The sequence below is a fragment of the Ornithodoros turicata genome, chromosome 1, assembly GCF_037126465.1.
Source record: "Ornithodoros turicata isolate Travis chromosome 1, ASM3712646v1, whole genome shotgun sequence".
NCBI classification, from domain to species: domain Eukaryota; kingdom Metazoa; phylum Arthropoda; class Arachnida; order Ixodida; family Argasidae; genus Ornithodoros; species Ornithodoros turicata.
The window spans coordinates 33,262,736-33,277,015 of record NC_088201.1 but is presented as its reverse complement, the minus strand read 5'-3'; the positions used below and the strand labels follow the sequence as shown (position 1 = coordinate 33,277,015).

At 44.3% G+C, this 14,280-nt stretch overlaps 1 protein-coding gene and 1 non-coding gene across 2 annotated transcripts in view; both read right to left on the bottom strand.

Moving 5' to 3' along the window:
• The window catches only part of LOC135377934 (Fanconi anemia group A protein homolog), a 36,360-nt gene that overhangs the window by 14,750 nt on the left and 7,330 nt on the right, over window positions 1-14,280 (bottom strand). Inside the window, exons 3-10 of the mRNA XM_064610711.1 lie at window positions 10,823-10,895; window positions 8,823-9,001; window positions 5,876-5,965; window positions 5,731-5,804; window positions 5,093-5,193; window positions 481-554; window positions 383-416; window positions 21-60 (exon numbers count right to left, since the gene is read on the bottom strand). Of these exons, the coding sequence (XP_064466781.1) occupies window positions 21-60; window positions 383-416; window positions 481-554; window positions 5,093-5,193; window positions 5,731-5,804; window positions 5,876-5,965; window positions 8,823-9,001; window positions 10,823-10,895 (665 nt within the window). The remainder of the gene's footprint in view (window positions 1-20; window positions 61-382; window positions 417-480; window positions 555-5,092; window positions 5,194-5,730; window positions 5,805-5,875; window positions 5,966-8,822; window positions 9,002-10,822; window positions 10,896-14,280) is intronic.
• On the bottom strand, window positions 9,485-9,555 carry Trnas-gga (transfer RNA serine (anticodon GGA)). The gene has a single exon. It is a non-coding gene; the product is annotated as a tRNA-Ser (tRNA).

The window sequence follows — 14,280 nt, the reverse complement described above, 5'->3', positions numbered from 1 at the left end:
TGTTGTAGGATTATATTTACCAGCACATGGTGGGGTTTTCTTCATTTTCTTTTAGGAGTTCTGAAAATGATACAAAACTGCTTACCACACACTGCACATCACCCACAGATATCAACAGTGGAGACACCAGTATGAGACAAATGTCCGAGGTCAATAAAGCTTGAGCAAGTTGCAGATAAAGTGCAAACAAAGCCTTCACAAGGAATCATTGTGTGTGAGTGCACGCCCATTTGCAAATATTTTTTCCTCACATAATGAACCTACCTTTCTAACATGCAGCATGTTCTAATAAGGAGAAAAATGCACCGATTACACAAGCACACACGAGGAATGCTGTCATGACAAAGGTATCAGTATTGAATGAAAACTGAGTGTGACTCACTTGTGACCATAGACATCACAACAGCGTGACAAACCTGCAATATGATAACAGGTTAAATGTTGGGTAAGCTTTATGTAACAATAAAAATAGTAGCTTACTCTTTGCACTTTACTAGTCAAGCTCATATAACCAGCCCTTCCATAGAGTGATGTTACAAGCACACACATACACACTGCAAAAAAGAGGCACTCTTGAAGGTGACAGTCTTCACAACAAAACTACAAGAACTGTAACTGACATGGTCATAAGGCTTGACCTCATGCCAGCATTTCACTAACGTGGAGGGCAAAGCAAACATCATCATAAGCAAACATTGCCGATGTCCTACATTGCCTTGTTATACACGCACAATAAGGATGTAGACACAGTGTCGGCATTCTCGTAAAATTACATTTATTATTTTACCTAATAAAACTGGGTCCACTTGCACGAAACTGTTGTAGGGAAATACTCAACGAATTTTTCACTCAAGCACTAGTGCACCCGCTGTGCATTGAGTGAAAAACTCGTTGAGTATTTCCCTCAAACAGCTTTGTGCAAGCAGGCTCTGATCTCTCCATTTCAAATTACCAATTAGTAAATAATATATAATTTCACATTAGAAACAGTAGCTAGCCCCCTGCTCTTACCATTCCTATTGCCAGCAAACGCACATCTGGAAGCATCACAACTTCCTCCACCTCATGAGTGGGCAGCAGCAACATGCTGCCTAACTCGCAAAGATTCCCCATGTGTTACCAGCAAGCCAAACGCATCGCCCGGCTCGCAAACTGTACTTAATTCCTGCTTCAACCTGTCTCATATGCTGGGCACTTCCCAGTGGGCACCTGTATTGCAAAACGTAACATCACGCTGATGCAGGTGGTACGTCACGCCAGAGTGGAGTATTTCACAAGGTGGTGCAGTTTTGTAAACAATACCTTAAACCAGAGTATCGAACTGAACCAAAAACCCAGAACTCCCATTATTTTTCAGCTGAACTGGAACTAAACTGAACCCATATTGCAGCCATTTTAGAGTTGAGGTGAAACTAAAAAGATTTGAGAAAATTTGGTTTCCTGTTCAAATAACAGTGCAGAAGCATTGAAATTGTCTATCCTTTTGATCGCCCCCAGTGATGAAACTCCAAACTCATCATCATTTAAATAAGTTGTTGTCGTCTATCCTTTTGCTTTGACCTTCAATATTTTATGAGCTCACTTGAGAGCTTAATACAATTATGCTCCCTATAATACACAGTAGCAATCCAGACTCAAATACAAACTGCCCCCACAAAGAGGCTCACCCGACTATCTAGATGATGTCAAAATTGCTGCACTTGTTTGTAAAGTACTCCTATGTGCGTCAACAGATATGCTGTCTGATCATTTCATTACCAAGTTATATTTTGTGTATTAAAATCACCTACATTTGCAAAACCATGAAGGCTCTGTTCGCGTGGCTCTGTTCTTGCTGAGTCAGGTCCGTGTTCTTTCCGATACATGCATTCTATTATGTTCACCCACGAAGTTACAAAAAGAAAAATTAAGCTTATTGTTGTCGTTATTGCACGTACTACTAGGCCAGAAGACTTTTTAGATTTTTACAGTGTTAGATTCGTCGCATATATTTTATACAATGAACTGGTTTTGAACCGGTTAATGCTTTCATTAACTGGTTTGAACCGTCGCCCTGGAGCTGAATCGGACCTGAACCTTTATGCCTGAACCCGAACCAAACCAATAAAATTTTTCGTTTGACACTCTGCCCTACACTAGAATTGATGAAATTACTGCGAATGACGTCTTGACAAATACCCAATCAGTGACATTTGTTGTACGCTTGGGTACATTGATAGTCTATATTGGACAAACGAATATATAAGGTCTGAAGTTTTCGGGAAATATATTTCGCCATATTGGGGGGTAAAAATCGGGTTGAAAACGTCAGCACCCAATTCGGGTGAACTCTGGTGTAAAATTTCTGTTATTATATGATACAGGTAAAAATCAGGTTCATCAGGCTGGTTATACATGATGAAAGAAGAAAGTTACTGAAAAGGTTAGCCAGCTGTAGGACTCAAACCCACATCTTCTGGATTGCCGGTCCAGGACTCTACCAACGGACCATTTCCATATTCGCGTCGCCCCTGGCAACGGAATGTCGTGTCTTTCCCCCCAATAATGGTGACGCGCTTTTCGAACTGGCACGTTGCGTGGGAAAGTAACAAGAGAAGATTGGAAGAAGAATGCGGAAAGAGTGAAAGCGCATTGTACTCGTTACCAGAAGTCGAACGTCCGCGTAACCTTGAAACCGATTATTTCCCCACAATGAACATGACAGTCTCCCGCAGGTGGGTCCATAGCGATGTTTTCCACTCAAAGATGGCGGACTCAAGGGCTGGGCATGCGCATACGCGTTGTCGGAAATGGTCCATTGAGCTAAGCTAACACACCTCTTCAGCGACTTCCAAGGGTGCGTCATCTGAAGGGACAAACCAGCCACTCTTTCTCACTCATCCTCCTTTCACTCTTAAATTTTTGCTCACTCATACACACATTCATACGACGGGATCGACGCAAGCGGCAACTGTTGAACAAGAGTGAACTGATGTTCTGAGGCTGGAACAACATACAGGGTGTCCCAGAAAACGTGTCATTGAATTATAATAAAAAAACTACACCACCTAGAGTCATGCGGTCAATGGCATTTGTTCTTACTGGGTTTTTGCCACCTCCTTATGTGAATGTCATGTAACGCAAGTTTAATCATGTAAATTTTTGCGTGGTTAAGTCGGAAATTTGCCTAGTGAAGGTCACCCTTTTACCCCACCAATGTGAAGAGCGTGTCTAATTTACTCAGGTTAATGATAATTGACAGGGATATTCAGGAGCTATCCCATCAGAAAAAATAGCCGAACATCATGCTCTACGGGGGTCGTACAGAATAGCGCACGATGAATTTTTCAGCGCAATCTTTGTCAGTCCGACGAAAGAAGGTTGGAAACCCAGCCCACCCCGGCATCGCAGAAAGAGATAACGCAGGCACGGCTTATCGCGTCCGAGTTTCGCTGGGATAATGCTTTCCCTCTCCCAATTTCAGGAACTGTTACTTTTTCTACTATCACTCTGTGGGCTGGATTCGGAACCTCCTTTTGTCGCACTGAGAGCGATTGCGCTCAAAAAGTCATCGCGCATTATGGTCCGGTGCTCTGAAAAGCATGATATTCGGCTATTTTTTCCGATGGGATAGCTCGTGAATATCACTGTCAATTATCATGAATTTGAGTGCATTCGGCACGCTCTTCATATTGGTGGGGTAAAAAAGTGACCTTCCCTTGGCAAATTTCCGAGTTCAGTTCGCAAATATTTACATAATTAAACTTGGGGTACATGACATTAACTTTACAAGGTGGCAAAAACCTAATAAGAACTAATGCCGTTGACCGCATGATTCTAGGTGGCGTGGTTTTTTTATTATAATTCAATGACACGTTTTCTGGGACACCCTGTAGAAAGGACAAATACATACAAAGCCTCAAATTGCCTAAGAAATTAATGATGAAAGAAGAAAGTCACTGAAAAGGTTAGCCAGCTGTAGGACTCGAACCCACATCTTCAGGATTGCCGGTCCAGGGCTCTACCCAGGGCCGCTCCAGGGCAGAGGCTCGTGTAGATGACGTCACGCGCAGCCTTTGAGCGCCCTTGAGCCACGTGACTCGGGAAAACATGGGGATGCGTCACAGGCGTCACACCGCGTGCCGAATGAGCCAACAGCTTGTGTTTTGCAATATACGCTGGTAATTGCATGCACACTGCAACAACTCACTGCAGTAACTCCGGTGCGGCAATATGTTTTCCCGAGTCACGTGACCAAACGTGACGTCACTGCACAAGCCTCATTGAGCTAAGCTAACACACCTCCTCAGCGACTTCCAAGGGTGCGTCATCTGAAGGGACAAACCAGTCACTCTCTCTCACTCTTGTTATACATATCACAAATGAAAAAATACTTTGCGACACTGTTATAAGCCTTTACGTGAGAAGCGCTTTCATTTTCGTTTCCGCGTCGGAATTCCGTTACGTTCGGCGCTTCATCGGCAATTCTGCGTACTTTGGCTCCTGACTCTTTTCTTTTCAGAACTGTCTCCTAAGTTGCTTTGCTCTGGGCGTTGTTTCGGCCGCGGGGCGGTACAGCCATCCCAAACGGGCGCGACACATGCGGAATTGCCAGAAGCCACGCGCGCCGACGTGTTTTTCCGAAGACTTCTCGGCGCGCCCGCGGAGACTTTACGTTGGAATCTGTCGACTACGGATATTCGCGCGCGAACGCTTGTGGTCGACGAACATAGCAACATTGGCACACGTCACTCGCTCTGTCCGCATCCCATGCGTTTCGGGTGGTCGTCCGTGGGCGTTTCTTCGCCGCGCGTACAAGCATAGAGTTAATAAGGCCACGGCGTACACACGACGTTTTGACGCTGGGGAAAGTGCATCCCATGCGTTTCGCCCTCACGGCTGCGGTGTCGCCTCCTTCCGTCGGTGATCCCTCCCTGTCTTCCACTACTGCAGTCGTGCGCCATGCTTCCACGCCACGTGACAAAAGGGCCCCGGCTCGGGTAGAAATCGGGTTTTACCCGAATCACTAAATGTGTGATTCGGGGGGTAACTTCGGGTAAACCTCAAAAACCTCAGACCCAATACTAACACATATGAGCAAGGTCTACTATACCTGTAAACGTAAAGTTAGCTTCTTCCTGTGCCTGAGAAAGATGACATGCATGCAGCAAGTTGCGGCTGAACTTAGTAATGGCTTGTGAATTATTTATGTTCCTGGAAATGTAACCATAATGAATGCTTCAATAATAGCATTTATAAGTGTCATTATGCCCCCTCTAGACATGGGCAGTATTGGTGATACATGTACGCTATTTTTATGTCTTCAACACATCTTGGTGGTTGGTGACCCATTACTAGTGGTTGACAGTAAAAAAGGCAGTGAAGTATCCGTATCCAACAGCTCTGCACAAGTAGCATAGCAAAACTTTCTATCCATAAATACTTCGAGATAGGCAGTATAGGGATAGGAGAGTTTACGAGACATATCAAAAAAAGGAAAGGCATTATGTTAAAAGTGCAAATAGATAAATGATTAATGCACGCACACAAAATGCATTATACTACAACAAAAGAAATCCACCTTGTTAATAATACTAAAGGGCACCTGCATGTGCATGGCAGTGTGTCATATCATTGTACACACCAGTATACTGATTTCGATCGGAATCCATCTTCTCTGAGTATTGTCGTAAATTATCATTCAAACTAAGTCAAAGTGTCATGGCTGCAGGCAAAAAACAGCCTACTCACAAAGCAATGTACTCTTCAAGGTGAAAGAGACCGGCAGCATGAAGCCTGCATATAAGCTCCAGAGGGCATGTAAACTGCAGGGATTAGAAGTATATCAGCATCTATATTGACGAGCATTAGAAAGAGGTATAGAAATGGCACTTACACCGCTACTGATTACACTTGAATAGTTTGTAGACACAGTTTCCTTTTTACTATGGTACTGTAGATGTGGTATTAGCTTCAATAGTATAGCCTGAAAGTTAATATGTAGACCAAACCTATCAGAACCACCCCAAAGAAAGTGAATGCTCGAGCATTCTAGTTCCAAAATACTGCACAATGTTCTGCAATAGTACTTTCACACCATTCTGCTCTAGAAGTTTATACCATACGTTCATGTAATAAATGTGCAGTACAGGGCAGAGCTTCATGTGATGCCAAAAGCATGACTGTTCAGAATTCAACCCACCCTACAACGATATTGGAAGAAACGGTAGCTCCTCCTGATTCTTATTTCAAGTTATTTTCTGTGACACAGCATTGTCATGTTACCATTACAATGTCGCAAGGAGCAACAACACATGGAGATGTATAGTGTTGCTTCCTACAGCAATGTCAGGGGATGGACATGCAACAAGGTAGTTGATGTAACCAATAAAGGTGTCTCTGAGACCGCTCTGGCAAAGTTCACTGCTAATATGGTGTAGCATGATAGTATAAATCCAAATCTGATGTGGCTGTCTGAACTAATAAGTAAGGCCTCTGGTTTTCTTCTGCGGCGAATTCAAAATTCCATGGCACCGACTTCTAAATTCAGCGATTTTCCATGGCAAGGAGTCAAGGAGACTGCTTGCGGCAAGGAGACTGCTTGAAACAGGAAACACTCTCTTGGATAATGTGGGAACAAAAAAAATTTTATAAACTTACAGATTCAAAGTACTGTTGTGTCTACCTACTAGATTACAGCGACCATGTCATACGGACCCCTTCCCAGCGCCGCATTTGGAGGCTAGCGATGGCGTTACTCATCGGCCCGGTTATTGCTTCCTCAATTCCTACAGTACTTTGTACTTTAGCTTATCTTAGTATTTTTGTACAGGCAGTGGATGTCCCATGAGAGATGCTTCCTTCTAAAGTTGATTATCATCATCATTCTATGTGTTTTCATAGGAACTGTTGCTGTCGTCTGCTACGGCAATCGTGCGTCCGCTTCTGCGCGTTCAAAATTCAGATTTCCATTGTCCAATCGTGATGCAGATCTCGCGGGCCGATGAGTAGCACCCCTAGCGGATTGTGTGGACGGGCTCCTCATTGGGTTTGCCGATTATGACATGGTCGCTAAACCTGTAAATCTAGTAGGTCGTGGTCTCAGCAGTACATAATATCTTGTGTTCTCCTCTGACAGTGAATGCCGTCTGTTGCCTACTATCATTTTACACCTGCTGAAAGATATTTCAGCATCTACAGAGTTTATAGGAATTGACAAATACTTGATCGCAATAGACACTAAATTCGGAGCAACACCTCATTCCGTTCCAAAACCCAATTACCGTATTTACTCGCATAATTTGTGCACTTTTTCTCCCCCAAAAAGCTGAAAAGTTGGAGGTGTGCAAATTGCGCGGGAACGTTCATTATGATATATTCAAATGACGCAAAATTTCAAAACTTTAGTATGATATAGGCTCTCGGTAGAGCCGATATTGACGTTATCACTGCAATGCGCGATCGCAAAAGAAGTACCCAAATACCGCGCAACCGCCAATGGTCGGGATGCAAAATGCCGGCCCACTACCGCTCATATACCGGTGAAATACGTCGAGACGCTGCTGGTAAACGCCGCTAGTCGCAGTTGACAACCGAAAGCATGCTATGTTCGCCAACTTTATCATGTTACGCTGTAAAGTTTCTCATAGCATGTTTGTCCAGCATTTCTTTCCACGTTTTGTTGTTCAAGTGACAATATTGTCCATCGAGTCAGTGGACCATCACCCAAAAGTGTGCGCAATCAAACAGAAGCACCACAATAACTTCGGTAGGACTGATAGCGTTGCGAAAAGCAATTGCCACAGTCGCTGAGATGCGCGTGCCAGATATCCGCACTCGAAAGCGCGAGTGCGCAAATTACACAATTTTTTGTTTTCTTGTCATTTTTAGTGCTAAACTAGGGGTGTGCAAATTATGCAATGGCGCAAAATATGTGAGTAAATACGTCGAAGGGTCAAGTATACCTTGGAGCAGTTGGGAGCGTGCGCAGCACGCGCTTTTATCTGATGCTCATTTGCCTGAGCATGCAATACTTCTCCTAACACGCTGCATGTCGTAGTAACTGTCCACATCGCGCCAATCGCGTTCTTCGACCCAATCGGAATTCCCCAAAATTCCGTGCAAGACGCCGCAAGATTTCGAGGAAAATAAGGGGTTCCCCAAAATTTAATGCCAAACGTTATACTGTTATGCTCGTATTGTAATTTGTTTCAATGGCAAATTTTGTCCATCAGCTAGACTACTACCTGCTGTAGCTCTGCTTTAAATGGTTCGAGTGCTTTACAGGTAGCAGTGTCACCTATATTTGATGACACAATGCCCCGAAACATCACTGAAGCCAGAGCCATGAAGCAGATGAGAGACTGTCTCGTCAACTGCAGCATAAGACAAATTTTTGTATAAGTGAGGTTCTTGAAATGAATGGTGGGTATCCATTGGTTTCTGATCATGCAGTAGTTGATGGTATCATTTCCTTGAGCTTGAGGAAGTGGTAGGGACAGGAACAAATGCACACTCATGCATATTCTGTTAGTTTTACCCTGATAGGGTTGAATGATTTTTTTTGTTCAAGTAAAGTCAAAAAGATATCATAACCAAAATAAGGGACAGCTGTAAACAATAACTGCCTCACATCCGGCATGCTTTGTGTTATCTCTATATTTTGGTCTACTCTAGGTCTTAGCACCGACGGTCCTGTCACTTTTAAATAGGCTGCTCCTGAAATAAAACAGTAAAGTTCATGCAGCACCATCTAGATATGCCACTAGCATTGCGTCATGAACTTCAGCGTTCACAAAGGCCTGTTCAGTTGCATCAGCACGCTTACTCCATACAAAACTCACCCGTTTTTCATTGCTTAGCAGGCATGGATGCCCTTCTTCATTGGGTTCATTTGTTGCACTGCAAAATGCCAGAACTTGAGCATAATCTAGTTGATGCAGGTTCCTCATGTTCCACTCTTCTTCTTTTGAAGGGCTGTTACAGCAGTGAAGAGCAGCTATCAAAACTAAGCTGTCATCATCTGCAATGTAATAAATAGTAACGGGATTTGCAATACAAAACATTCAGAAGCTCAGCATTAAACTATCTCAACGAATCCGAAAATTGCTCAGCATGAGTGAGAAGCAACATCAAGGGTAGGTAGACAAAGTGACTGAAATGTGAGTAACTGTTTTTTCTTGCACCTTCTTTCTGGTTTTGGAATGACTTCACATGAAGCAGTGTACTTCTCTCTCATACTGAGAAATCACATCTTTAGTAATGAAGCATGTTACTGCTTCCAGAACATGCCAGCTACTGCAGGGGTACCTGTTATTAACCCTAGGTACCTGTATCTTTTGGGAGTATCTGGCTAAACCGTGGCTGCACGAGGCTAAATTGCCAAATAACAGCAACAAACCTTGAATTAAAAACATAACACTACCTTCTACCGGTTTGCTGAGAAACAGATATGAAAAGTCTAGTGCACAACAAACACAAGAAATGAAACAACTCGGGAAAAAGGTGCTTACGCCAGGATTCGAACCTGGGCCTTCTGATTTCCGGTCAGATATGCTACCGCTGCACCACGACAGCAGGACTTTCTCCTGAGTTAGAGTGCCTCAAGTACATGGGGGACGGACAACCAATAACGCTATTCCCATTCTCTCTTACATCTTTCTCACTCACTCACTCACTCATCCAGACTGAGGCAGGGCGACAACTTGTGAATACAACGTAAACAATGGGAATTAGCCGAGGCAGGCTACATATTCGAATCCTGGTGTCAGCACCTTTTCCCCTGAGTTGTTTGATTTCATAAATTCCTGGGCCTTTGGAGGCTTACGTGTTCGTGCTTGTCCTTAAATGTAGCCTGCCTCGGCTAATTCCCGTTGTTTATGTTGTATTAACAAACACAAGGTCTTTCTCAAACTCCTGCCTTGATTCTGTCCTTGGATTACCCAACTGCAAAAGTCTGGGTCACTGCAACTAGCTCATGTATTCATAATTTGTCCAATGTATACAAATAAATATGGTAATGCTCCTAATTTTCTTGAAACGGTTCATAGCCAATCTGAGCTCCCTCTTCTATGGCAGCCTTCTTGAGCATTTCTGCACTAGCACAACAACACTTTGTTTTGATGATAATGAGTGGGGTTTTCATCAGGCAATACTCAACTCCACTGAACTGGCACATTGCAGCTACTGCATTGATTTTCTGTAGAGTAGCAAAGTATTACAAACCAAATAAGAGCATTAAAGCAGGACAATTCTCAGCTTATGATCAACAATTTATAACGTGATATCTGAATCTCTTTGTAGTATCATCCTTCCAACAGCAGCAAAAACAAAGGAATGTATTGTATCTTGTCGCACATGTGATGCGAGAAAAATTTTGACGCTGTTGAAATTGGTGGTACAAATGCTGCTATGTCATCAAATGTAAGGAATGCTACAGCAACAATTCGTTATCATAGGTACGTGACATTCAATTGGAATGAATAAAGCTGTCGGTTACCTCCAATATAATTGCATGCGTGATATGCTGCACAATGAAGAGAAGCGTTGCGAGTATTCCAGAGGACCGTTTGAAGCCCTCATCAATTGCTGATGACATCAGCGACCTCAATAATTGGTCCCTACTTACAAATGTTCCACACAGAAAGTGGGACACACATCTTTTAATACTACTAAAATATACAACTTTATTGTAACTTTGGTATGTTTCCTGCATGTATCCTACCTCCCATCCAGTGGTTTAGTCCAACCCCTAAAGCCAAACAAGTTTGAGACTCCAGCTACTGTTTGATTTAATACTGTGTGCTGCTGCAAGACTGCAGCATACAGTATTACGTATCCTTACTTTTTAACTGTTCCTTCCATGGTTCATGCAAACCTGATGTTCCATAGGAGGCACCCTTGGCAACACTATCCAGCTGGAATGGTAAGAAAATCAGACGAATTGCCGTTGTGTGTTGCACTGATACAAATATTCACTGTCAGACTGACAGACGGAAGGTAATTTTTATTTTACGAGGCTTATTGAGGGAGACAACTCTAACAAACCTCATTTGCACTGCTAATTCATCATATGGTGCACATCCCAGTGACCATACTTCGTAAAGAGATACTCAATGTGCTGTGTGGAAAATTTTACATGCCAGGGTCTTTCGTACCTACAGCAAGGTACCAGACCCCCAGGATGCACCTGGATATACACCACAATATGCGAGTCAAGAATGTCAAAGCGAAGTCAAGAGAAGAGAAACAAAGCAAACATCTCCACTTGCAGAGCAATACAGACACAGCAACCATTTAAAAGGGCACTAAAATGCAAAAACAAGTTCACTTCAAATTACGTTATACGTAAGGCCCCTGGTTTTCTGCTGTGGCAAATTCAAAATTCCGCGGCACTGACTTGTAAATTCTGCGATTTTCCGTGGCAAGGAGTCAATGACTGCTTCAAGGGGGAAACACTATTTTCTTGGATGATGTGGGTACAAAAGGTGTTTTATAAACTTCAGCATTATATGATACCTTGTGATCTCCTCTGACAGTGAATGCTGTTATCAGCTACAACCATTTTATACCTGCTGAAAAACATTTCAGCATCTGCAAAGTTTATAGGAATTGACAAATACTTTATCGAAATAGACGCTAAGTTCGGAGCAAGCACCCTAATTCCGTTCCAAAGCTCAATTATCGTATTTACTCGCATAATTTGCGCGCTTTTTCTTCCCTAAAAAATCGGAAAATTTAGGGGTGCGCGAACTGCGCGTGAACGTTTGTTACGATACTCAAACAACGCAAAATTTCAAAATTTTAGTAGGCGGGTGATATTGGCTCTCGGTAGGGCCGATACCGACGTTATATCACTGCATTGCGCCAGCGCGAAAGATAGCACCCAAATACCGCGCAAACGCCGACGGTCGGGAGGCAAAACGGCGGCCCACATACCGCTCATACACCGATGAAATACGTCTAGGCGCTGCTGGAAGACGCCACTAGTCCGCACTTGGCAACCGAAAGCACGCTATATGTTCGCAAACTTTGTCATGTTGTGCTGTAAGGTTTGTTCAGCGTTTCTTTCCGCGTTTTGTAGTTCGAGTGACAGTATCGTCCATCGCAGTGCCGGATTTAGGGGAGGGCAGACGGGGCACTTGCCCCAGGGCCCCCACCACAAAGGGGCCCCCACCAGTAAAGGTCTTGTCCAAGGGAAATCTGTTTTGCATGCCTGAAACGCATCCCTGCGGAAACTTGAAATATGTCAAACATGAAATATGGAAATATGTCCTCCGTCCACGCATATCGACCCCGAATAACACATTGGATAGACATGAATAGAATATTTATTTCACTTGTCTACGAAATATTCAAAATATGACAAAACCTGACTGCTGAAAAATATCTGACTAGTGTGCCACACGACCGCCGTCCTTTAGATACAAAACGATACATTAGACATATATAAGACATATAAGTCATTTATAGACATATAATACACGAGGGAGCCCCCACAGCACAGTGCCCCGGGGCCCCCACCACTGTAAATCCGGCACTGGTCCATCGCGTCAGCGGACCATCACTCGAAAGTGCGCGCAAATCAAACAAAATCACCGCAATATAACCTCGGTAGCACTGACGGCGTTGCGATAGGTAATCGCCACGGCCGCTGAGACGCGCGTGCAAGATATCCGCGCACGAAAACGCGGGTGCGCAAATTACGCGATGTTTTGCTTTCTTGTCATTTTTAGTGCTAAACGAAAAAAATATGCGATACGTAAATTATCCGATGGCGCAAAATATGCGAGTAAATATGTCGAAGGCTCCGTGTACCTTGGAGCTGTTGGGAGTAGAGCCCTGCGCGGATGAGATTTTTTGCATCCGCATCTGACCCGCAGCCGCGCACACGTTATGCGCATCCGATCCACATCCGTAGCATACACAACAGTTTACATCCGCATCCGATCCGCTGAGCAAAACGCACCACCGCATCCAATCCGCAAAATCCGCACGTTTCGAAAGACGCGTAAAGACCGCAGGAAGCATGATGGTATAATTTCGGATGCCTCCATGCTGTCACTCAGTCATGACGACAAGCAAAGGTAAACAAACGTGATATGGAGACACTTCTGGAACGCGTGGAACGCTACCTTGTCGGTGTTCGCGCTGTTCGAGACGCCAGAATGCCTCCTCTCCCGTCTTGGCGCCGTGCATGGTCAAAGGTGAACCCGAGCATGCGCTCGCTGTCGGCGCGCAATACAAATAAATTGCTGGTGGAAAAATGACAGCACGCGGTATCCGCATCCGATCTGCTGCCTTCGCATCCGCATCCGATCCGCACACCGCAGAAAGTGCTAAATTTTCATCCGAATCCGCAAGCATCTTGCGGTTATCCGCGGATATCCGCTTCCATCCGCGGGTGGTGCAGGGCTCTAGTTGGGAGCGTGCGCAGCACGCGCACCATGCTCCTGACGCTATTTCGCGTGAGCGTCCAATACTTCTCCGGCGACGCTGCACTGCACGTCGTAGTAACTGTCCACATCGCGCCAACCGCGTCCTTCGACCCAATCGGATTTCCGCGGAATTCCGTGCAAAACGCCGCGAAATTTCGAGCAAAATAAGGGATTCCGCGAAATTCCGTGCAAAACGAAGGATTCCACGAAGGATTCCGCGATGGATTCCGGATTCCGTGAAATTTCGCGGAATCGCGGAAAACCCGGGGCCTTAGTTATACGCTATGTTAATTTCGTACTTGTTACTTCAAAACTCTGGTTCCGTTACGGAGCTACAATGGAAATTATACCGGACTCATTCTTGCTTCGGCGATAAGCAGTGAACGTCGTTTCAGCTATGTTTCAGCCACGGAGGAGAAGTAAGGAGACCGAACTCGGCTGGAGAATGACGTCCCAATTCCTCGAGTCTATTGTTGGCCGCGGCGCGGCGCTCGCGTTCCCTCCGGTACTAGCTCCGCGAAATCTCCTGCAAGGCAATGCGCTGTTTGCCCTCGAATACTCTACTAAGAAGCGTTAAAAACGAGTGTTTGTGTAATAGAAATTAACAACGATTTCTCCAATAATGAGTTAATGTTTTCTGGTCATCTCCAATCTTGTTTTGCAATTTCTGTTGCTTCGTTTTCGTGTCATAGGTGGGACTCCAACCTACTCCAAAGGAAGCAAAGGTTGTGCTGAAAAGCCGCATTTAAATGGCGTGGGTGGAAGGATGTGTTTGATGATCTGTAAAGTTTGCGGACGCGATCCTTTCGGAATATGTGGGAATTTCTATGTGGTGTCGCCGCATAAGCTGGGACTGGGAAAGTTT